Genomic DNA, 25,990 nt, shown 5'->3' on the forward strand with positions numbered 1-25,990 from the left:
TTCAAACAGATATTCATATAGTTTATTCTTCAAAGTTCTTCTGGAAATAACAAAAATAAGTTGAATGTCAATTCAAGTTATGTTCTTACTACATGAATTCACGAGAACAATACTGAATAGTATATCTCCCTGTACAGATTTATTTGCATTTAATATTTACATCATAATAGAAATATCCTTCAATTAAATTCATGCTTATCACACATATACCTGGAGACAGTTGCACAAAGAATAGCATTAAAATGACACAATCAAATCAAATGAAATTCATTTTTTTGTTCCTCTAATTGGCTTTGATTTTTCCTCAAAGCTGTGTTCAAATGCAAGTTTCTGCAATCAGTAAAGGAAAAGTCATGTAATTGGAGTTTTAAGATTTGTTCACTTCAAAACAAAACTGAGCACGTACCACAAATACATAATCAAATTTAAGAAAGGACTTTGGCAGCTGATTCTGAAACAAAATTACAACATACTTGAGTGAATACTTAGAATACAATATCAATTAAAGAAGAAATGTGATCAACCATATTTAAACAAAAAAAGATAATTTTATCAAATGATATTAAACATGCCTGCTTTTTTAACATCTTTTAAGGAACACTCAACATTGGTAATACTTGTGTACTGCTATCACAAATATTCATATTGCCCCTTACATGCAAGATGAGACATAAGATTATGTATATAGCAAAATCATATTAACCTTATATTACCTGTACCTTTATCTTTACTAATCATGACAATCCAGAAAAACCTCATAGATTATGATACAAATTATCTTTTGCAATATACCATGATTCTTCCACTCATAAGTCCCTTCCTCCAAAGTGTTTGAGCATTTTAAAGAATCGTGTCTATTATCAAATGCCACCAAAATATCAATATAAGGAAACATGTGAATACACTGGTGTAGTAGGCAAGAAATCAAGAAAATAACTGTAAGCCAATTACTGGCTGACACAGAAATATATGTTTCGGTGGATGTTCCTTATTATTAAGTCATTTGATATCTAATGGAACTGGTCATCAAAGCATTGTGATGTCGATTGAAAACACTGATCATTCTTCTTGTAGACAAAACCCAGATTCACTATCGCCATGATGATGGAAAAACTTCACATGAAATCATTCTCCTTTGAAATTAGGTTTCCTTTTCTCCTTGAATGCTATTAAGCCCTCCATACGATCTTTGGTCGGAATCACCTGCATGAAAATTTGAGATCAATTGGCAAACTGAGCAAACTACATGCTTACATTTACAAATGAAAAATATCAAATTTTCTCAATTCATTTACAATCAAAATGAAATGGACCCATTTTGTACCCCTTTCTTAATTCATTTATTCAGTTAATTTGTTATGTTAAGACCTAAAGGTCTATCTTATCCATTAATTTCCATACAATCTTTTTTTCTTTCCCTTATGAATTTTGCTTTTCAAGCATTTCAGGAGCTCTTACAGTGCAGAAAAATATGCAGTTTCTGCGCTACACAAATCTGTATATTACTATTTATTACAGTCATCATAATATTTCATGAGGAATATAGAGTATTTGCAAAGACAGGTGGTATATATAATTTAGACTGGTGATCTTTATCCCAAACTTATTTTAATGTTTATGTCAGTCACAATTTGGCACAAGTTTCTTGCATAAATATGTTTTAATTATATTTTGCCTTTCAAGCTTCAAAATTTAATATTTCAATCCATACTGATGTAAATATACCAATAGTTTAAAAATATATCACTCTCTTAAATCATTTGATTTTCCATTGAGCATTCATGACAACAAGAAGATATTTGTTTGAATTAAATTCATTTGATTTTGCATTGTTCTATAAACACTTATTGACTTCATGTGAATGATATTTTCCCATCAATATACAAGAGCATGTTAATCCCTCTCATCGCTCTGGTCATTCATGGATTGATACATAGCTTGTGTTAAAATGGAAAGCGATGATTACTCAATACAGTAATGAATTAGAATTTGCTGAGGGTTAGTACCGTATAAGAACTTCTAAAATATATACTGTATATGTATCTATACATCGATGTACAGCACATATGAATGCAAAGTTAATAACTTTGAATTATTTCATCATTACCTGAGCATAATATGCTTCTTCATATGCAAGTCCAGATGCAATATCCACCTAAGGGGAACAATCATTGGAGAAGTTTGATATCATTCAAATATATAGATACATCCAAATACTCAGAGCTTCATCAAATGTTTTAAACCAGTGGTAGATTCAGCCGTAAACTTGTAATGAAACATTAAATTTATAATATAATTGTAGGCTTTATTTGGCATATTCAATCCCCCCTCTTTTTTTTCATAGCCGCTGTATCACTATGTGACACTGTTGCCTAGTTTATTTTCATTTTCAATTACACCTATTGTTGTACATGTTTGTTTAATATAAATTTGTTTTGCCATGGATATAAAAATATTCAACTTACCAAAATTACTGTTCACAAATCAATATTCAAATAAGGGTGTGGGGAGGGAGAATGTTGCATTTCCTATCAGCAGTAATTTTTTTCCCAACAATTTTGATCTAGTATTGTTACGAAGCTCAATTTTGAATAATGAAGCAATGACTTACCTCAATACCTTTGTCCACTGCTTTCTTGACCATTCTCAGAGCAATTGGACCCTGAACAAAACAAACAAGTCAAAGATCTGGACCCGTCTAACCAAGAGTTGCGATTGATCCAATCAATCAATCACAACTATGGATGGCCAGCAACCTCAACAAATATTATGCATGCTTGTTCAAAATATTTTCTAACTATGATGTATATTCATGCATTTATTGTTTTCTATGCTTCTCTTTGTTTATAAAGGACATTGTTCAAATTTCCTGTAGAAAAAATAATGACACTGATGGATTTCCATAGTTATGATTGATTGGATCAATCATAACTCTTTGTAAGACAGGGCCCTGAAACATAGTCTGGCTTAGCTAACATGAAACAGAACAGACAAACTGAATCCTTCAGAGTTGCAGGAATATGAAAATGGGAAAATAATGAGGAATAGCGGAAATAATATGATTCATGTTCTACAGCCAACTACAAGTGGAAAAGGCTAGAATGGCAAGTCCTGGTTTTATAAATTATTTACCATCTTATGATTGTTTCTCAAAATATTACCAGGATAATGAATTATTTTGTTCAAAAATATTATTTTCAATAGGATGGATTTACCCACCCTAAAGTGAGAATATGAACCAAATATCATCATCAGATTTTCCAGATATGAAGTAGTAAAGCTGCACGATATATGATCAAACCTTGTTTGAACTCAAGTCTAATTGTTCTACTTTATATTAAGGTTGGTTCCAGACCAAATGTCTAAATTTTTAAAAAACATTGTGGAACCATGATCAAATAATGTTAAGTTTTGATGTACCATTATGTGAGTCATGTTATTGTATTTATTCTAAAGATAAAAAAAAGAAATAGCAATATTAAGAATAATTTGAAATGGATGTTGTTATTCTAGGAATCTACTATTAATAGAATAATGTGATTTTATGTTAACGTATACTGGGGTATGCTTTGTATGCACTGTGTTGCTTGAGGGTAAAATCTGACTACATCTTCAAGGCTTCATCTATACACTGCACAGTATTACACATAATGAAAGCATGGAGGACAATGCAGCTCATAATTAACAAGCTTATGACATCCCTTTACCAACTTGTTAATAAAAATCTGTGAAATGTACAGATATATTGATCTTACCTGCGTAGCGATCTCTCTGGCAAGCTCCAAGGCTCGTTTGAAAGCTGCTTCCTGACTATCATCTTGCTCTACACAGTGGTTGACCAATCCTATACGAGCTGCCTCCCTTCCATCTAGAGTCCTTGCTGTGAACATGAGTTCCTTGGCAATTGATGGACCAACTAACCTGGGTAGCTTCTGAGTTCCGCCTGGAATTAACAACAAAAGTAGTCATCAAGAATTAATTTCTAATCAACACTGGTCTCACATTTACAATCCTATTCACAATTCCAGTATTATCAAAACAATAATTCTAATGAAATTGGAATATAAGTTTCATGTAATTAATATATTATTATCCATGCTTTATGTCTAGTAAAACAAAACCTCTTTACAAATTGATATTTTTCCTGTTCATAAACACTTGTAATGAATAATGTCATGACAATGTCAATCATTCCATCTGAGATCAAATGATGACATCTTGTATTCAACAATAGACCAACCCAACACTCATGATTCATGCAACAATATTTTAATGGGATACCTATAACATCATATGTATATTGTACCAATTTTTCAACCCTTCTGGCTGGCCTCAGAGATATCTCTAAAAATCAGCAGTCTCATTCTTCTGTCTTTATCATGGTGGTTGGCTTATTTTAAAGGCTTTAATTAGGGATAATCAGGCTCAATTAGAAAACGGGTTTTTGTATTCAAGTAAAGATAAATGCCAGTTGTGGTAACAATCTCAAAATGACTTTTTACAGAATCCAATATGACCAACCAAGTGTCTGTTTGTATGAATAACAAATATGTGCCAAAGGATTCTAGAAGAAATTGTGTAATTGCCGAGAAATAAGCAAAATAAGCGCGGATTTGGGCACTTCCGTCGGGTCTTTATTCCAGCAATAGTAATATACACTGTCCCACTTGTGCCAATCTGTGTTGGCGATCTTCAGTGTGGGCGATCTTCAGTGTGATCGTTTTTCAGCTTAGATTTTACGATTTCACAAAGTTCAGTTTACTTAACTGTACTAGATCTAGATCCATGATGATATAGTAACACTTAACCTTGGTTTTACAGACTTTCTCATTAAATCAGTGTTTTACTGCAAGTACTTTCATTTAGCTTAAAACAACCCACCTACCTCCACCTGGGATGATGGCGAGTTTAGTTTCAACTAGACCCATCTTGGCTGATGACGCTGAAGAAAAAAAAATCAAGGAAGAACACGGTTAACAAAGTTTAAGCCAGACTAAGACTGTGGTAAACTGTTTAGCATAATATTTCTTATCCCCTTTCTGCATCCCATCTTTTTTTTAATCATGTCAAAGCTTTATGTCTTCCTAATTGATGTTATGCTGGGCTCCTCTTTTCATATATAAACTTCTTAACAATGTGTGTCTCATGCTGTATTATGTCTTTCTTCTTCATATTTTATATGTATCTTTTATGCATGCTGTACAACCTTCAATATAACAAACATACAGTACAGTAGTTCCATTCCTTTTATAATGAGTACAATATCAAGAGAAGGACCCTTTGATATAAAAAGTGAACCTTGAACAGTTCTTGGTCTATGAACCTCTTGACAACTATCAATTGTTTCTGTCTCTATTTCAAACATTACCATACTATTAGGTATTGGTATCTTAAAGATATTACCATTTATATATAGATATCATACACATGGGAAACAGGATAATCAGAACTTCAAAAGATGACATAAATAATAAGATAATGGAAGTCAAACTCATATACATATGACCTTTTCTTACTCCTATGAATTACATGCAAATTTGAATGACATTTCCACCTTATCACCAAAAATTATTAACAAAATTTGAAAGTTCGTGATTAATATAGTCAATCAGATGTGATACAATAATAATGTATAATAATCAATGATAATAATTTAACTAATTCAACAGCAAACAATATGTGCATTTTGGGATGGGCTTTCATTAAGGTAAAATGAAAAGTTGAATGAAAATGTCAATGTGCAAAATTCTTAAGAATCTACAGGCAAGAGAGCATAGTAAAAGAAACCATGGTAAAAAGAACAAGATGAAACCATCTAGATAAAGGATAGGTGACAGTGGATAATTATAGCAAAACAAATTTTTTGTGGTGTTTTTTTTAAGGATAAAAGAGAAGGTAAGCCAAAGCTAAAAACAAAACATGCATAAAAATTAATATCCATATGCACGAAAGCAAAGGAAAAATAAAACCAGGTTGAAAAGAATAAGATGAAACTCCAGTTAGTATGGATTGGACAGGCAACAATCATCATCAATTTGAAGTAAAGGAAGGAATGTTAAATTTTGTTGTAATCCACCTCACCAGCTACCCTCATGTCACATGACAGGGCCATCTCAAGGCCACCACCCACAGCAACACCATCCAGGGCCACTATGGTTGGCATTGGAAGATCCGAGAAGGAAAGGATAGCCTTTCGTAACCTCGCTACAAACGGACCAACTTCTTCCTGAGGCATCATTATTCGTTCCTTCAAATCGGCTCCTAAAAAAGAGGTGAGTGAATAAAAGTCTAGGTAATTAATTTTAATTTTAAAAGTTTGTAATTTGGGCCACTTACAGGCAACTCTTATGTCACAACTCAGCGCCATCTCCAGGCCACCCCCAACAGCAACTCCATCTAGTGCTACAATGGTAGGGCAGGGTAGGCTGCCCAGATCTAGGATAAGCTGCCTCCCGCGACTAACAGCCGGACCAACCTCTTCTTGGGCCATCGTAGCACGCTCCTTTAAATCAGCACCTAGTTAGAGTGACAGAAAAGTTTATCTCATTGGTTATGGGATCTCTCTCCCACCCTCTCTCTATTTTGCACTCTTTCTGTCTTATTGATATTGGCAATAATTCATTACTTTCAACCTTCTTTTAATATGGATCTTACCTCTGTTTTTTTTTTAACTCAGATCATTAATTGTATCAAATGAGGACTACTTTCACATCCATGCCATACATACATTATATAGGCCTACCTGTGACACAGTGACACTATGAATCTCAATACTACAGTCTACATGTATATCAAAGATCATGCTCCTAAATTAAACACTCTTAACAAAGATCATATTATTTTACAATGTCTTAGTTTTCAAAAATATAACTTTACCCCCCCCCCAAAAAAAAAAAAGGTCAATAATACAGTTTAACTTGCATTACTGCTATGAGGAAAGAGTTTCCATTACTTTCCAAAGATATCTGGTTGCTTGCTTACAAGCATTCATGCTTTCTTAGCAATCAGGTAAAAAATCTAAACCAATAAACCAATCACAAATTTCCTGAATTGTGGAAAAGGTAGTTTCATACTTTCCAGAAATTGTCTTAAACTTGTGAACCCACTTCTAAAATCACTTTTGTTAAATGCATTGATATGAAATATCTACTCAACTCACCTGCACAAAATATTCCTGGAGCTTCACTCCTAATGATGAGTGCTCTCACATTATTATCAAACCTGACTTTGGCAACTGCTTCTTCAAACTTTGAAAGAGAAAATAATTAAATAATATGAAAACAAGTGGAACGCCTCTGGCAGTCTCTCCTGCATTACGCAATTCGATATAGCAGCAGTGCTGCCTTTGAAAACAGCTAATGAATAATTATTCACAGAAGAAAGCACTAATGTGATAATAAAAAATTATGTCCATTGACCCAAAATGACCTTCGACCATGATCATGTGACCTAAGACATGTGCAAAATAATCATTCATACTTATGTCGATGATTCGTGAGCTAGATCCATAAACTTTATAAGTTATGATGCCAATTCCACACATACTCCCAACACCGCCAGATTTTATTGACCTTTAAATGAACTTTGACCTTGGTCATGTAACCTGAAACTCGCACAGGATGTTCAAGGATACTTGATTGCTCTTATATGTCCAAGTTTCATGGACTAGATCCATAAAGTTTATATGATGGCCAGGGGCGGAAATCTCTCCCAAAAGGTAGGGGGGACACAGGGGCGGATCCAGCCTTCGCCAATAGGAGGGGGGGGGGGGGCGGAAATTTGTTTCAGCCATATTTTCCCCGATCGGCAGCTCGAAGATGATTTTTGTTTGTTTCTTTGAAGGAATAGTCCTCATTAGTCACTTCTTAGCTTTATTGTTATAAGTTAATATATAATATCATAATCCTTATTTATATGATGCGAGCGCGAGCTAATTTTTTGGAAATTTTGTGTATTTTTTCCTGAAATTTGAACATTCTGGGCAATGTTTGTTATCCTGAAAAAGATGTGTATGCAACTTAATAATTACTACGAACGCAAAGCGCGAGCAGAAATGAACTGATGGAAAAGATACCTGTTAAAGTAGCATTTAACAATCAAATAATGCGAGCGCGAAGCGCAAGCTAATTTTTTTTTTTACATTTCACGCAAAGAATGGGAATTCTAAGCACTTTTTGTAACTCAAGCAGAATAGGTATAGGTATATATAGGTATATGATGCGAGCGCGAAGCGCGAGCGGAAAATTTCGAGATTTAGTCCTATATTTACTGAACGAGACACTATTCATGTTTTGTAAATCATGAAAAGGATGAGTATTAATAATGCAAGCGCAAAGCGCGAGCAGAAATTTTTTATATACGTTTTGAACTGGTACCTGTTGAAAAGGTAACTGTTAAGGACTGCTTGCACTTAGCCATGAAGGCGTGACATATTTTCAACAATCAAAAGATGCGAGCGCGAAGCGCAAGCTGAACAATTTTGAACTTTCTAAAGAAAGAATGGAAAATTTTAATTAAATTTTTTTAATCGTGTACAGGATAGCTATATAATTTAATAATTGATGCGAGCGCGAAGAGCGAGCAGAAGAAAAAAAATCGAGATTTAGACCTAAAAATGGGCCACTCCGTTCATGTTTTGTAAATAATGAAAAGGATGAGTAATATGGGGTCTTCCTACATTAATAATGCGAGCACAAAGCGCGAGCAGAACAATTTTGATATTGTGATCTGAAACTGGATAATGATTTAAATAGAGAACAAGTTAAGTATCTGAATAAACATGCGCGCGCGTGTTTCATATTTAGACCTAGAATCTAGGCATTCTAAATACATCTTTAATCATGAAAATCATGAAACTTTGATATTCCGATCTGAAAAAAAGAGTCAATTTCAGCTTTATATTTCAAGCACTTTGTAGAAAAATTGTAAGGTGGATATGGATCGCACTTAAAAAAGAGCTGATATTTTCATTATTATTACTCTGAGTTTTGACATAGGACCGGGACATCCTTACGACATGTCATCATATGAAAATGATGACTATTCCTCTTGCTAAGCGAGATGAAACAAAAGGGACAATTTGATGATCAAATTAATATCATATTTATTAATGCCTAATGAGGGCGCGAAATCTGATGATATTATGGCATAAAAACTGGACATTTCACTTTTGTAATTATGAATAGGAGGCATCAGTTAAAGTATTTTTAACCATTAATGCGAGCGCAAATTGCGAGCTAAAATTTTTGATAAACTGTCACGAAAAGGGGTTTTTAAGTAGTTTGTTGTATAATCAATATTGAAACATATATAACTCGCCAATCAAAATGCGAGCGTGCAGCGCGCTAGCTGATACGTCTTAACAATCAGACCTGAAAAGGGATATTTTGAAAACTTTATGAAATACACGAAAATAATAGGTACCTGATAAATGAAAATTTGCGAGCGCACAGCGCAAGCAGCAAATGTTAATATTCAGACCATAAAACTGACATTTTTACAGAGCACTTTTTAAAAATCAATTTGTAAATCACACAAAATAATGAAAGTTCGATTTCCGAGGTGAAATATGTTTTGTATATTGACTTCCAAACTTGACATTCGAGCTCCATATTGAACAAGATATGTAAATCACCTAACAGGCAATGCGAGCGCGAAGCGCGAGCGAAAATTTTATATAGTGGCACGAAAGATTCTTTTTATTTTCCAAGTCTTCCCCTCATCTTATTTTATTTACTCGTCGTCCTTCTCTTCTTTTTCTCCTCTCCTTTCCTTCCTTTATTCCTTCTTTCTTTCCCTTTTTACTTTTTTTGCTCCGCCAAGAGGGGAGGGGGGGCGGGCCCCTCGGCCCCCTGGTCCGCCTACGGGGACAAGGGGCGGGAAAATTTAACAAGCAAAAAAAAGTTTATCATCCCAAAAGTAAGGTCATCTCGTCCCAACTTGTCCCAAAATACATGTTTTATTTAGATTTAGAATGATGTATTTCTTACCATCATAAAAGACCAAAAATAGTAGGGGGGACATTTGATATTGTGTCCCCCCTACTATTTTGAGTAGGGGGGACACGTCCCCCCTGTCCCCCCTGGGATTTCCGCCCATGATGATGGCGATTCCTCAAATAATCTGAACAAGGCTAAACTTCGTTGACCCTAAGTGACCTTTAACCTTATTCATGTAACCTGAAACTCAGGCAGGATCTTCGGTGATACACTATTTCCCTTATGTATAAGTTTTATGAACTAGATCCATATACTTTCGAAGTTATGACAACATTTCAAAAACTTAACCTTGGTTAAGATTTCGATATTGATTCCCCCAACATGGTCTTATTAGTTCATTGACCCTAAATGACCTTTGACCTTGGTCATGTGACATGAAACTCAGGCAGGATGTTCAGTAATACTTGATTACTCAAATGTCCAAGTTTCATCAACTAGGTCCATATACTTTCTAAGTTATGATGACATTTCAAAAACTTAACCTTAGTTAAGATTTCAATGTTGAAGACGCCGCCGCCGTCACCGTTGGAAAAGCGGCACATACAGTCTCACTCTGCTATGCAGGCAAAACAAAAATCACCATGGTTGACATCTTAAGGATTTAATTACCATGATCATCTAACCATCCTCTGCTAGTTAAACTTTATGGCAATGACAAAAAACACTAGTTACTATTTTGCTTGTTTGTTACAAATTCTAGGAAACAAGGCGACAGTACATCCTGTGTGTGTAAAACAAATTGTGAGGTTTTCAGGAGTGGAGACCGTAACGATTATGGAAGATAAAGGGATCAATTTCTCATCTACATCTACTATTAGATCGACTGAACCTTTCTATTATATAACAAGAGATTTTAACAAGTTTACATTGAGTAGAACAATATCTGCCAAGAAATGGACTAAGAATTCATATATAAAGAAATTCAGGACTTACTAGATTAAGAAGATTTCTGCTGATCGCATTTTTGTTTGCAGGTCTGTTCATTCCAAATACAACAATCCCTTGAAAAAAAGAAGAAGTAGAAATTCCATTCTCAAATCTAAACATCCATAGTACATCATGACTTTGGGAGAGGAGAGTGGGGTGGGGGTAGGGTTTCAATGACTATAAACTGTTAAACTGTCCCTTTAGCTCTGTCAAGTAACCTGGATACATTTATGCTTGAAAAAGAAAAGCTTCCAATATGATTACAAGACTTGATCTACATTCACTAGTCTACAAGTAGTGGGTCTAGTTCTCAGATGGTCTTACACCACTTGGGTAAAACTCATTTGGTCAAGCTTGATCCACTTAGCCATATTCTCTTCATTTAGTCCCATGTCTAGTTGGTCAAATTTCCACTTTGTCTACTTTTTCATATGATTATGAAGTCTGGTTTATAGTTTAAAGCAGGGTTGTTGATTTTTTTTATTAAAAAAAAAAAAAAAAAAATCAGATTTTTTTTTATTTAAATCGGATTTTTATGATTTAAATCAGATTTTTTTTTTTTTTTCCAACGAAAAACAATGGTCACACTTAACAAGTTTTAAACTATATTTAAACTGTTTTACACCAATAATAGTGGTCAAGTAGTCTTTTGAACATTGTGTATTGTACTATTTGACACAATAATCCACTTATATACAGGTAATTTTTTTTAATTTTTTTAAAACTTTTTTGGAGTGCTTCTCTAAATGATAACACTTTAAAGCATTTTTTGCTCTGTTTCATTTCTATATTCCCATAGACATGTTAGCATACACGTGAGAACATGCAACTCAGATTTTTAAAACTGAACACAATGTTAACCAATGCCTTTAAGCCATTGTAAAGCTTTATCATATTAAGACTTGTTTCCACAGAAATAGGGTTTGCAACTCTAGAGCTACATCTGGTATACAAAGCATTCGCAAGTCACAACTGTACGTTAACATCTAATTTGAATGTAATATTTAACCAGATTTGCAATAGGCACTTCCTGATATGCTTGTAACAAAATACACATTTTATATTTTCATTACAGTGTAACCTCAGTTCCAAGTAAAACTTCAATAAATTTTGTTGCAAGATGCAGGATAAGCACCACTGTCCACCACATCATTGATGTGCTGTTTTTTTTCAAACTATTAGTGAACAAGCAAGCACAGCAGTTGTATTGCTGCATACAGTAACACTTGCCCAGCAACTTTCCCATTTTTAAATTCTTACTTATTAAGTATACATGTGTACTTTGAAATTGTGTAATTGAATGTATGGGTATTGATAAGAAAATACACAAGCATGCAAATATACATGTAATTCTTATCAAATGTACACATATGCCTTCAACTTAAGTAATTGAAAGAAACATGGGTATTAATAGTAACAAGAAGGAGGTACATACAAGTAGTTCAGCTGTTTTGTAAAAGTATCCAAGTTGTGGACTTTGAGCACCTTTGTAGATTTTATATATTATTTCATTGAAGATTTAACAGTTTGGTGTACATACAGAGAGTTATTTATCATTACTTCGTTAGAAACTTGTTGTTTTCATCAGTTTTGCTTGTTTTACAATTTGAAAATAAAACAGTGGTGTCAAATCAGACTCCATGAGGGTGTATCATTCTTTTAAAGTATCTCTAAAGCATGTGGAACAGAAATGAAAATGATTACATTGAAAGTATCTGTTAAGAAGAAGAGAAAATAGAGAAAACTAATTTTTTTCATAAAAGTTAATTTAAATCAGTGATTTTTTTGAAAAAAAATCAAGTGATTTAAATCGCGATTTAAATCATGATTTAAATCGACATGATTTAAATCAAACAACCCTGGTTTAAAGGTCAAGTCCACCCAAGAAAAATGCTGATTTGAATAAATAGAGAAAAATCAAACGAGCAAAACACTGAAAATTTCATCGAAATCGGATGTAAAATAAGAAAGTTATGACATTTTAAAGTTTTGCTTATTTTTCACAAACCAGTGATATGCACAACTCAAATGAGACAGTCGATGATGTCCCTCACTCACTATTTCTTTTGTTTTTTATTGTTTGAATTATATATTTCATTTTTTATAGATTTGACAATAAGGACCAGCTTGACTGAATCATATAGTATAAAACAATGCTCATTCCACATGTTCAGGGAGGAATTAATCTTTGTTTCACTTGACAATGAGGAGAAAAATAGAATATTCCGTATTTCATATGATAAAATATAAAAGAAATAGTGAGTGGATGACGTCATCAGTCTCATTTGCATACCCACCAGGATGTGCATATAACTGTTTTGTGAAATTAAGCAAAACTTTAAAATGTCATAACTTTCTTATTTTACATCCGATTTTGATGAAATTTTCAGTGTTATGCTAATTGGATTTTTCTCTTTTTATTCAAATCAACTTTTTGTTTGGGTGGACTTGTCCTTTAAAGACCAAGAAGACAAAATGGGTATAGCCTACCTAGAGGTTTGAAATTAGAAAAAAAAAATTATTGGTCATACAGGCCAAATGGAAAGTAGAAAAAATATTCTTCAATTTTCCCAAAAAAATTTAATACTTTCTTAGTATAAGGGTTTGGCAAATATCCGAGGGGGGGGGGCGTACTTAGTATAAATGTATATCTATGTGCTACGATTGAAACCCCCATTTTCAGCCTAAATTTCTGGTCTAGAGCATCAATTCAGAAAGCCACAGATATTCCTATTTTTTCCCGCTCCGGAGACCCTCAAATTTGTGATTTCTCATTTCAATGCACGCCCTTCATGAAATCTATTGAGCCTGTCGGAGCGGCAAGCTCGATCGGTGCAGAGCCATAGCGGCGGGCTCCCGAAGCTCCCCGCACGCCCGCAGCTAGCTTGTTCTAGCCCGACATGAATCTAGCAAGACGCTCGCACATTTTTTTACATAGACGTTATCAATTACACCTACGATCAAAAGAATTCTGGAGACCCCCCCTTCTTTATGTTATGTGGTCAGTTCCAGAGAATTGCATTTTTAGCAATCGTTGATCCAAGAGCCGTTCAGGAGACCCCCGTTTTTAGACCAAGATTTAGTTCCAAAGCCCCATATTTTCGACTTTGGCGCAGCACATAGGTATTATGTTATAATTCAAGTAAAAAAAATTGTGACAACAATTAGCGATGAGAGAAAATATAACCTGGAAGTCGGATCTTGTGAATATTATAAGGTGCTCAAGTATTTTTATTCATATTTTTTCAGGAATATATATTCTAGATAGATCTATACAAGCAACAAGATGATCTCTGACTCTGTAATAAAATGGATTATTGTTAATATGGACCTCAAAGTATACGATCATAAGTTATATACAATGATTTTTAATGAGGTAATACTAAGTTTCGCGATAAGTCATTTTTATTTTAAAAAAAAAGTGTTTCTAGAAATGAAAACTGATAGAATACTTCTAGTTCTTACGAATTTAACATGGCGATAGATAGATTTAATCTAGATAGATCTAACAAGTTAGTATTCGAGATGTAGACCCGGGGGGGGGGGGGGGGGGTGGAGGCCACTTCCATTGTAGAGTGGATATATATACCAGGCACGACCAAAGAAGTGCATCAAAAGGATCTCTTTTTCAAGACTGGGCACGTTACGTACGTAATAAGGGTGTCAAAAACACTAAAATACTGAAAAAAGGGTATATACTTCGCTAGGAAAGCTACATGTTTACGGTCAAATTTGGGAGGGAATTTATATATGTAGGCCGGCCTACTTTTCGCCCCAACACTTTGTCGTGTCCGATTTGAGCGAGGTGGAGCGGTACCAAACCCAATATAACTTATGTAAATAAAGGAAAATGCTGACGTCTGTGACATAACAATTTAAATATCGCTGTAGACCTAAATCTACTTGTTGAGGTGTACACTTTAGGGATCAAGGGTAACTTTTTTTTCTAATACAAGCCTAATAATTAAGTGCATTTTCAAATTAATTACTCATTTAAGGCGGTGCTGCACCATCCCGAGTTTGCTCAATCTCGAGATTTTAGCCCGATCGGCCCTCTTCGCGATTAATCTCGAGATTCAAGAAACCCCGTCTCCACCATCGCAAGAAGAGCGATTCCTGCTCGAGCGAGGCAACAAGCCCAATATTCCGAGCATGCGCACTTTCGGATCTTGGAGTTTCAACGGCCCGCGCTTTTGAATAACTTCCCGCGATATGCAATCAAATACATGTAGGCTACTCCTTTCTCTAGCACTTTCGCCGAATTCGACAAGTGTTATGCAACAATCCTCTCAGCTCCGTCAGCCGCGCTCAGCGAGTGAAGAAGTGATGTATTCTTCGTTTAATATGATGGCGGAGAAGGAGGCAACGACAGAGAGAGAGAGGGAGAGAGAAAAGGAGGAGGAAAGAATGCTATTTGCTCACATTTTGCAAAGGCCATTAAGACGACACTGCTGTCAGTGTTGTTATCGACTATGAACATCGTCGATAAATGAGCGCCTCCCCCATATCCATAGGTCTGGTCTCTCCCAAAATCCATTCACTGTTGGGACACCATCGTTGCTGATTGGGGAATTGATGAACGCTATTCGCGATAATGTCTATTCGCGTGTATAAAATAGACTTTCGCACGTGTTTTTGTTTTGACCAAGGCGGAAGTGGAACGCGAATTGCATTATGGACTGACGTCATGAATAAATTACCCCGAGTCCAATCTCGAGTGCGTCTGCACCTTCGAATTAGCGGGATAATTCGTAAAATAGCGCGCTATTTTGCAAATAAACCCGAGTTGACTTGGGATTGCAATCTCGAGATTAATCCTACGAACTAGCGCGATAATTGCGTCTCCACTGCAAACAATCTCGAGATTTTTCAGATCGGGATAATTTGCCGGATCAGAAATAGCGCGCTAATTTGAAAACTCGGGATGGTGCAGACGGCCCTTTAGAGTACTTTTCGAAACCCCATGGTCGTGCCTGATATCCACTTGTCAATGGAAGTGCCCCCCCCCGCACGTAGACCCTAATTAAAGTTAGATTCTTTGATTAATTTTGGTCACTTGGACCAACTTTAGGCGTGCTGTATTATTGCCAGATTTTTAAAATAATTTTTGTTAAAAATCTAACTTGAAAATTCCAGGAAATGTCTATGAATTTCAGGAAATTTGGGATTTAGTTTCGGGAAATTTGTTTTAACTGTTGTTAGATCTGTGGTCTGGAAACACTGTCCTACTACCACCCAAGGGTTCATTACATGCCGCCGCGCACAGAAAAATCAAGCCATAGAAGTCGTGTGTTGTCAGTAGAGGCGCACGGCCAATATTGGAGACTGTCTCCAATGTGGGAGATATCTCCAATATCAGAGACTTTTGTAAAGAATTTGGGTATCCAATTTCAGAGACAGTCTCCAGTTTTGGAGACCAATTTCCTTTGTTTACATTTGCTGCAAAAGGATTACCTTGGCGGCAAATAAAAATGTGATAAGCAGATTCCTCATGAAAAATTACCCCTTTTCACCGTCTCCTTTAAAAATTCACCGTCTACTTTTGTTTTGATAAGGATTTTTGTTGTCAATCACACACAAAACAAATGGGCTTCTGACCTCAGTGAGACAAAATTTTGGGTGGAAAAAATCATGCTTTTGTTGGTGTTGTTTCTTTTGTCCTTTTGCAAAGCAAGTCTCCAATGTGGGAGATTGTCTCCCCTATTGGAGAGAGTCTCCCATATTGGCCGTGCGCCTCTACTGGTTGTGGACCCTAGAAGTGAGATCCCAGCACACGCGACCCACTAGTTAGAAATCCACTGCCAAACGCGGTTCGTGGTGCGAGGTTAGTATACTAATACTAACCTCGCAATACGTGCGAGTGTCCTACTACTAACGTTAGTACTACTATAGCTCTGTAAAGAGGACTGTACTCAACGGAAGAAGAAGTTAGTGTCCATACCAGAGGTCACAGTAAACAATTGTTCATACCAAGGACAAAGACCCAGAAATATAGGAATTCTTTTTATGTTAGAATACGTAAGACATGGAATAGCCTAAATAATGAAGTTGTCACTGCCCCAAGTGTGCACAGTTTTGAAGCTGCCCTGCCCTGGAAAAATGAGCCAATAAAATATGACTACGAAAGCCTTGTTCCCGGAAGTGAGCCAGCCATCTTGAGGAGGAAAAACCTAGAACTGAATACAGAGGCATAACATGCCTACATTCAGAAACTTCCCTAGGCCTAGGTATCCCTTCTAATACTAATAGGTTAACATGAACCGGTACATACAGTATACTACAGTCAGATGTGATCGCTCCCCCTCATCTCAGACAGTAGTAGTACTACTACTAGTAGTAGTAGACTGTAATTTTAGATTCAGAATACGAATTTGGTCAATTAGCATGATTAGCGCTCCATTATTTGGGAGGACTTACGAGGAAAGTTATGAATACCCCCCCCCCCCCCGCCCTGTATGCCACTGCACTGCATTGCATTGCATTCACCCATATATGACCATGGCCATGCCCCACCCACACTCCAGTCACAATCGACTCCATCATTCACAAGCCGGCTAGTCACACACAAAGTCCGAACCCGGCGCGTGAGCGACGGCTATGATTCGGGGCCCAGGCCAGCCGGCCGGCCGGGTACGGTGGAAAGGTCGGCCAGCCGGTAGCATGGTTACAATACAGTCGGCAGCAGCAGACACGCCACTAGCCTCACTTAATAGTAAAACACACCTCCATCATCCAAATAGCTGACTTTGAGATCATCTGCAGGAGAGCTAAATGTTCGAGCTACAGGTACCAACAGCTGCCTGGTAGTCAAAATCTTAGAATTTATACCAGTGAACACACCGGCGTAGCGGATCAGTTTTGTCAGGTGAGAAGCCATTTTTCTTTAAAGCACGCATGCAGCTTGTGCACGTGTGTACCGGTAGGTGCTGGTGGTGCTGCCCGCTCGTTCCCGATGCAAATGCGATCGACAACGGCGGCCAGGCCGCGCCGGCAAGCTAGCTAAGCTACCGCTCGGCTATACTAAATAGCTTAATAATATTTAAGCATTTGGTATAGACTATAGGCTAGATATGGCTATCTGAAGCCGGGCGGGAGTTCCCCGTATTTCTGTGTTAATGTTGTTGTTGTTAACATCAATCTTGAAAAAGGAAGTTCATCTTGACATTGAAAATCATGACCATGAATGCATGATGACAATGTCAATGAGTTTGTACCGGTAGTAGAGTAGAACTAAAAACAGAAAATTGGTGAAGGTTCATCATAACAGACTAATACAAATTTTTAAAAATGTTTGTGACATGACATCGACATCGTAGGCTTAAGATTAGGAACATGTTGTAACACATATGTCATCTAAGTTAGATTCTAAGTTAGATAAGTCATTAAGTGATTCTCAAGTTTATGTTACATCACAAAATCTATGTAGGATGTGTATACATGAAATAAAACTGGTCACCATTTCATGCAATTTCATAATTCATTTTTTTTATGATGTTCATGCGTATCGGTACATTTTATATAATTTATCTCCTCTCCTCTCCTCTCCTCTCCTCTCCTCTCCTCTCCTCTCCTCTCCTCTCCTCTCCTCTCCTCTCCTCTCCTCTCCTCTCCTCTCCTCTCCCCTCCCCTCCCCTCCCCTCCCCTCCCCTCCCCTCCCCTCCCCTCCCCTCCCCTCCCCTCCCCTCCCCTCCCCTCCCCTCCCCTCCCCTCCCCTCCCCTCCCCTCCCCTCCCCTCCCCTCCCCTCCCCTCCCCTCCCCTCCCCTCCCCTCCCCTCCCCTCCCCTCCCCTCCCCTCCCCTCCCCTCCCCTCCCCTCCCCTCGACTTTTGCTAAGATGAGGGTTTGACCAAATTGTTTGACCCATTGACAATGAGCTGTAACATCCTAATAACCTCCTCATGTACGTAGATCCCCTCTGTTCTGTTTGTACAACCCTCGTCAGCAGGGAAAGGGGTGTTAGAGTTTGATCCCCTCCCCTTTTTAGGCAGCCCAAGAGGGTAGGCTAAAATCCCCTACACCCCCCCTACATTGTAGATCACCATTGTAAATAGCTGAATCAATCTGGCCAGAGTGTCGGGGTGGAAATTGAGAGTGACTTGTTTAATTTGGATTAAAATGTCTGTAAAGCTATGCATAAGAAAGTAATATGAAAAAGTAAAATGGTGAACTTATCTGCAAATATTTCCAAATTTTAGTAAAATATGATTGTATTGAATTTTATTACATGATTAGAAAATTTGAAATAAGATATAATAGCATGTAAACAAAATACTTTTAACACTTGGGTCAATGGTCTCTGAAAGCAAGATGATTCATACATGTAGTTGGGCATGATAATTTTTTAAATATATACAAATAGTATGAAGTATATGTATGATTAGAATTCTATAATGAAGTATACATGTAAGTCAAAGAGGATTGCATTTCCTAGGTGAACATCACACATTGGAGTTCAAGACGAAAATTCCACTCAGTCCAAAGCCGATCTCTATTTAAAACCTGTACCAGTGATTAGAACCAATCTTTGTCAAGTGTGATGGCAGTGTATACACCTATCTCCATCCACAACCCATCTCTCCCTAGGGAGGGATTATTTAGATCAGTGATGAGGATGGCCTTGAGTGGGATGTGTAGAAATATTGTTCTTCAGCAAGTAACAATATTTCTATGCATCCCACGGAAATTGGTCATCCAATATTATAATTATTTAGATACCCCAACAAAGCTAAGCATAAATTAATGAAGCAAAAAAAAAAGTTGTTACTCAGCATTTGATGTCAATCCTGTAAATCATGAGCATGGCGACTGTAAAGAGTATTGTCATTTTCTTAAAAGAAATATGTGTAAAGATGCGCTAGCGTATAGTGCAAGTGCATTTGAATTAAATAAATTGACGCAATCTTGCTCCTTTGCCACACCTGGCAACTAATGCGCAATGCAATATCATTGTGACGTAACAATAGCTTTATGCGCACAATCGGTTATTAACCAATGATAATCTCGTAGGCGGGGCAAAATATTCATTCATCCAATATGGAAAATATTGAATGGTTTTCATAGGCATACACGTTAAAAATCAGTTTTAAAATATTTTGTCTCTTTGAAACAACATCGCAAGACGTCAAAAAATATCTGTGCCTCTAAAACCCTGCATCTAAATAATGATATGAAATATATGTACATTCATAAAGTGTATTTTTCTCCCTTGATGCAGCTGGTCAGCCCATTTCAGATAATGGTAGCAGTGAATAAGGCACTCCATGCACATGCCACTGGCCATGCAAAAACCAGGACTGTTAATTCTGAAATCATCTATAGCCTGTCTCCATCCACAAATGTAAGCTTTTGGGTTTTTTTTCTTTCAAAGAATGATTTCAACTTTAATTTGCTCTATTTCACTTATTTAAAATTGTTTACTAGTATTGCTTATAATTATATATTTATTTAAGTAATTAATTTATTTACTAAGTTATTTATTCCATCTATTCATTATTTATCAATTATTTATTATTATGAAAAAATATTGTAGAAGAGAACATATTTAGTTATGTTTTTATTTTTTTTATTTTCTTCCTTTTATGGGGCTTCTAACTGGATATTGGCGTATATATATAATAGGCTTTTCTAATGGGTTAGTAAACTACACCAATAATGCTAAATTTGTTTGAAAGTAATATGGTATACACATTAATACAAAATAACGTAGTTGATTAATTTGTTTGCATACTTTGCTTTGTTGATAGGCATATTTCTTACAAAGGATATAGAATTAAAATGTCATTCAGGAATCTATCTTTCAAGAATTTTGCAATGGGGACATATCAGTGCTAGGTTTTGCTCCTAATGAATCATCAATAGCAAAAGGTGATAGTACATAATCATGTAAGTTAGTGCCTACATTATTTAAAACTTGGACAGTATTTACTGCTATGTAAGAAGCAGAATATTCTTGAATATTCTTATACATATCGCTTAAGTATTTGCAAATAAGATCTACTGTCATATCATTCAAGTATATTTATTGATCTCTTAATTGTTTACAGATCAGTGAATCCTTCAAGGTTTTTGCAATGGGATCAACTGACACATCAGTGGCAGTGGTTGTTTTAAATGATCCTGATCAAACCAACCTGAAGTCAATTGCTGCAAAGATTGAAGGAGTTTGTGTTCCTCTATCTCAACTCTCCATGCATACAGATGAAATCATGATCAAGAAGGTATTTGCACATAAAAACATTCCTTTGTGATATTCATTGACCTGAAGAAGACAAATCTGTGTAATTGCCCAGAATCCTCCAGTTTGCCCCCCCCAAAAAAAAAAAAAACACACATGAAAAATTGAACTCGGGGCTTAATTCTGAAAATAATCACAGGGAGATCAAGGATTTAATATTTGGGGGAATCGGAGAGGGGGCACAGATTATTATCCCAAATTGCCTGTCTCCCAATTTGTTTTGCAGTTGAACAGTGTAATTCATGAAGACAATAGCTTCAAAAGGTGCTGAACAGTTACATCCCTACCAACACTATACATGTATGTACTGTCTGTCAGAGAAAAAGAATATATTTTACTTAAACATAGTATTATTAATTATTAATTGTATTTTGCTTATTAAAAGCAGGGTGAGAAAATCAAACTTCATGATGTTGGATGGAAAATAATTCAAACAATTCAAACATTCTATTTTATCCCAATATTTACAGAAATACTCCATCAGTAAACCAGAACTTTCCGTAGGATCCCTAGAAGATGCTGTAATCTGCAAAATGGCAACAAGTGATGTTTCCTGACCAGTCAGGTGATTTTCTTGTGGACAAATAGACTCTCTTACAAGGAAAGCCGATTTGAAGGACACCATTATTATGGAATGCAAAGTGCTGTGGCCTGTGGATGACTTGATGGATTCTCTTAATATGATTCTTCAGACAGTGAGATGTTTTTAATTAAACAAGGGTGAATGTTAAGCACTTGAGGGTGCCAAGTCTGCGGACTTCGCTTTTAATCTCGGGCAACAGCTTACAATACCACTGCATCATCAACTGAACCAGTGTACTACTAGTATTATAGAAGAGTTCTTGAATCATCAAGAGTGTTGTAAGCATAATAGATTGAAGACATTTGATGTATCAAAGTTTCATGTCTTTCAAACCATGATATTTATTGAAGACTTAGAAACGTCTTGTTGAGGAGGTATCAGGAAGCTGTCTCTGATATACATGTACTGTATGTTGCTCCTAATAGCAAAAGGCTTGATACATTTAAGTGTATATGATTCAGAGAAAAAAAATGTAGCCTATTATGTTACAAAATGTTAGGCGGCAAGTTTGGTACAATGAAATATGTTCTAATCCCCAAAGGTCTAAAACATTGGCGAATCAACCAGGTAAATATTTTTCAAAATGTTCTTTGCAGCAGACAACTATCCCCCATTGGGGGTCACATTCCTCATATTAGGCAATGGTACTCCAATAGTTATTATAAATTCATGTCCAATTTGTTGGTCAAGAGCAGCTACATGGATGTAAAAACTATACCCCCCCAAAAAAAAAAAAGGATTTATAGAGTAAAAATTATTGAGCGCTTGGAGTGTTGTGTCCGATAGATATCAGTGCAATTTAAAAAAGCCTACTGATCATTACACAACATGGATTATGCTATAAGAAGTGAAGTCTAATTGCCACACAGAGTCTCTGCATACAATGGGTGCATTTTACAGTTGAAGGCACTGAAAGACCCAGAACGGACCCAAATGTGAAATTGAAAAATCATACACCAATTGAAAGCTTAAACTACTAAGCAAGCAATGTAAGCTTTCATGCATATACACCGCTTGTAACCAGCTGAGTATTTTGCTTTAAAATAGATCCAATTATCAAGCTTCTAAAATGGGCTTTTTTGTGTGCTTTTTACGGCCTCAAGAACTTGATGTCATGTAGTAATAGAATCGTTGTGATTCCATAGGTTTGTACACAGACAACCTCAATAGCCAAGCAAGGAAATCTGAGTAACTCTGTTCTTTTTCATTAAAAAAAAAATGTGAAAATGATGGATCCTATTGCTGATTGGTCATCATACTGCAGTTCTAGGTAGCATTCTTTGACTCGCCAAAACTATATATAAAAATCATGAATTTATTCACAAATCTCATGTGCATTTAGACTGATAAAGTGAAAGATTGCTACATGTAGGGGGTGTGTTTTTTTTTAAATATGTTTACAAAGTTATATATGAGTTTATGCATGACTGGGACATATTTAGGTGTTAAGTCAGCTGTTAAAGGGTGCAGTATTTACATGCAGCATAAGAAAGGGTCACCAGTTGTGCATAAAGTCATTTTTATGTATGATGACAACAAAACTTAATGAAACCCTTACTTTGTGTAAAAATACACTATTCCCTTGAAGAGTTGGGTGATATTGTAAATGAATGATGGGATGAATTAAATGCAGGGTGATACACATTTATCATGGCAATGATGATATTTATTGTCTATGTCATGCTGAAGTAGTTATGCATCAGATAAAAAGATAGCAAGTCAAGTAATTGTCAATTGGAAGAGAATAAGCTAAATTCTGTATTAAGCAAGTCTACATGTAAATAAACCCAGAAAAATATAGAATAAACCAATATTAGCATGAATATGTGTTTGTTATCTGAATGGTTGAATTTGACAAAATTTGTGTGAGAGTGAAAGGGAGCTTCATGTGCTTGTATGTATGAATGCATATGTTCACTGTTGTATTATTGAATTAATCTACGGTATCCCTCTTTCAATTTATCTATTTTGCTTTCAAACTTGCACATGTATTTGCATTTTATCTCCATCTCTTTTTTCTGGTTTTTCCACTTGTAAAAGGGGAAGTTCACCCTGAAGAAAAGTTAACTAAAAATAGTAGGAAAAAAATATAGGTGGTTTGAGGAGAATAAATTATAACTGGGTTCCAAAAGAAACTTATCAAACTTCACAATCGCACAATACAAATTCCACTCAGTCAAAAATGAACTAATTTTGACACAGGCTAGCTTCAATAATCTTAACTCAGCACATGTCAATAATTAAAAGATTGGTTGAATAACAAAGAGGCTGTAGCCCCTCAATTCAATAGGTTCCGGAATCCTAAGTCACAAAATGGCAAAAGTAAGACCAATGAAAATGAGATGGGATTAAACCAAATGGTAATTATTGATTGATATTGAGTCCATTCATGCATTATGCTTCTTTGACCTAAATACATATAGGTGCGTTTAATGCTAATTTTAACCTACTGTAACTTCTCAGTTACTGAGGCAATTAATTAAACATGCCGATGGTCATACTGTGAACTTTAATAAACTGGTAAATTTGTTTAATCCCATCTCATTATCTTTCTTTTACCATTTTGTGACTTTGGATTCCGGAACCTATTAATTTGAAGGGGCTACAGCCTCTTTGTGATTAAACCAATTTCTTAATTATCGACATGTGCTTAGTAAAGATTATTGAAGCTAGCCTTTGTCAAAATTCTGTTCATTTTGACTGAATGTAATTTGTATAGTGCGCTTGTTAAGTTTGATAAGTTTAGATTAAGAAAGTTATTAGAATTTTAAGTTTGGCATTTGTGAATTCATATACAAGCAGCTGCCCCATACAATGTATGTTATGTAATATAAAATGCATAAATTTTGATATTTTTAATGGTTTGTGATGACCTTTTTTTCTGGGGGGGGGGGGGAGGACAGGTGTGAATTAGTTTGAAGGGGCTACAGCCTCTTTGTGATTAAACTAATTTCTTAATTATCGACATGTGCTTAGTAAAGATTATTGAAGCTAGCCTTTGTCAAAATCTGTTCATTTTGACTGAGTGGAATTTGTATAGTGCGCTTCTTAAGTTTGATAGGTTTAGATTAAGAAAGTTATTAGAATTTTAAGTTTAGCATTTGTGAATTCATATACAAGCAGCTGCCCAATACAATGTATGTTGTACTTGGTTATGTAATATAAAATGCATAAATTTTGATATTTTTTATGGTTTGTGATGACCTTTTTTTTCTGGGGGGGACAGGTGTGAAATAATTTGTCTATTAGCATAGGCGGATCCAGGGGGCCCAGCCCCCCCCCCCCTATTGGCGGAGCAAAAAAAAGGGGAAAAAAAGAGGGAAAAGAGAGGAGAAAAAGAAAAGGAGGAAGACGAGTGAATAAAATAAGATGAGGGGTAGACTTGGAAAATATAAAGAATCTTTCATGTCACTATATAAAATTTTCGCTCGCGCTCGCATTGCCTGTTAGGTGATTTCATATTTGTTCAATATGGAGTTTAAATATCAAGTTTGGAAGTCAATATACAAAACATATTTCATCTTGGAAATCAAACTTTCAATATTTTGTGTGATTTACAAATTGATTTTTAAAAAGTGCTCTGTAAAAATGTCAGTTTTATGATGTGAATATTAACATTTTCTGCTCGCGCTGCGTGCTCGAAAATTTTGATGTATCACGTACCTATCATTTTCGTGTATTCCATAAAGTTTTCAAAATATCCCTTCTCAGGTCTGATTGTCAAGACGTATCAGCTAGCACTGCACGCTCGCATTTTGATTTGTGAGTTATGTATGTCTCAATATTGACTATACAACAAACTACTTAAAATCCCCTTTTCATGACTGTATAAAAAATTTATGCTCGCAATTTGCACTCGCATTAATGGTTAAAAATACAATAACTGATGCATCCTATTTATAATTACAAAAGTGCTTGAAATGTCCAGTTTTCAGGCCATAATGTCATCAGATTTTGCGCCCTCATTAGGCATTAATGAATAAGATACTAATTTAATGATTGCATTGTCCCTTTTCTTTCATCTCGCGCTTAGCAAGAAGAATAAGAAGACAGTCCTCATTTTCATATGATGACATGTCCTAAGGATGTCCCGGTCCTATGTCAAAACTCAAAGTAATTATAATGAAAAATATTATAATTTATTTTAGGTCTAAATCTCGATTTTTTTCCGCTTGCGCTCTCATTAATTGTTTAGTTATATAGCTATCTTGTTCACGATTACAAAAAAATTTAAATTGAAAAATTGATT

General features: G+C 35.7%; 2 protein-coding genes across 6 annotated transcripts; one reads left to right on the plus strand and one right to left on the minus strand.

Moving 5' to 3' along the window:
• Window positions 1–18,153, minus strand: LOC129257150 (methylglutaconyl-CoA hydratase, mitochondrial-like). Of its 4 annotated transcripts, none has more exons than XM_054895409.2 (9): window positions 17,649–18,153; window positions 10,932–10,999; window positions 7,160–7,247; window positions 6,337–6,516; window positions 4,886–4,942; window positions 3,756–3,943; window positions 2,612–2,662; window positions 2,108–2,155; window positions 1–1,203 (listed from the first exon to the last, which is right to left on the minus strand). In XM_054895409.2, exons 1-9 carry the CDS (start codon window positions 17,800–17,802, stop codon window positions 1,126–1,128), a joined length of 912 nt encoding a protein of 303 aa, XP_054751384.1. In that variant the 5' UTR covers window positions 17,803–18,153; the 3' UTR covers window positions 1–1,125. The 4 variants fall into 4 exon arrangements, with proteins under 4 accessions (XP_054751384.1, XP_054751385.1, XP_063953246.1 ...); XM_054895410.2 differs by lacking the exon at window positions 6,337–6,516 and adding an exon at window positions 6,082–6,261 and having other exon boundaries at window positions 17,649–17,888; XM_064097176.1 differs by lacking the exon at window positions 17,649–18,153 and adding an exon at window positions 17,197–17,237.
• On the plus strand, window positions 17,466–23,552 carry LOC129257151 (EKC/KEOPS complex subunit TPRKB-like). Of its 2 annotated transcripts, none has more exons than XM_064097178.1 (4): window positions 17,466–17,790; window positions 20,139–20,261; window positions 20,968–21,141; window positions 21,629–23,552. In XM_064097178.1, exons 2-4 carry the CDS (start codon window positions 20,160–20,162, stop codon window positions 21,713–21,715), a joined length of 363 nt encoding a protein of 120 aa, XP_063953248.1. In that variant the 5' UTR covers window positions 17,466–17,790; window positions 20,139–20,159; the 3' UTR covers window positions 21,716–23,552. The 2 variants fall into 2 exon arrangements, with proteins under 2 accessions (XP_063953248.1, XP_063953249.1); XM_064097179.1 differs by lacking the exon at window positions 17,466–17,790 and adding an exon at window positions 17,880–18,135 and having other exon boundaries at window positions 19,985–20,261.
• The last annotated feature ends 2,438 nt before the right edge of the window (window positions 23,553–25,990 follow it).

This window comes from Lytechinus pictus, chromosome 3 (assembly GCF_037042905.1).
Source record: "Lytechinus pictus isolate F3 Inbred chromosome 3, Lp3.0, whole genome shotgun sequence".
In the NCBI taxonomy this organism is placed as follows: domain Eukaryota; kingdom Metazoa; phylum Echinodermata; class Echinoidea; order Temnopleuroida; family Toxopneustidae; genus Lytechinus; species Lytechinus pictus.

Coding starts and splice junctions, on each gene's coding strand:
- LOC129257150 (XM_054895409.2), bottom strand. CDS start 17,802: ATGGCTTCTCACCTGACAAAACTGATCCGCTACGCCGGTGTGTTCACT. Junction 11,000..17,648: donor CAGCTATTTGGATGATGGAG/GTGTGTTTTACT, acceptor CTTTTTTTCAAG/GGATTGTTGTATTTGGAATG. Junction 3,944..4,885: donor CGCCATCATCCCAGGTGGAG/GTAGGTGGGTTG, acceptor TGTTAATTCCAG/GCGGAACTCAGAAGCTACCC.
- LOC129257151 (XM_064097179.1), top strand. CDS start 20,091: ATGAAATATATGTACATTCATAAAGTGTATTTTTCTCCCTTGATGCAG. Junction 20,262..20,967: donor GCCTGTCTCCATCCACAAAT/GTAAGCTTTTGG, acceptor AATTGTTTACAG/ATCAGTGAATCCTTCAAGGT. Junction 21,142..21,628: donor ATGAAATCATGATCAAGAAG/GTATTTGCACAT, acceptor CAATATTTACAG/AAATACTCCATCAGTAAACC.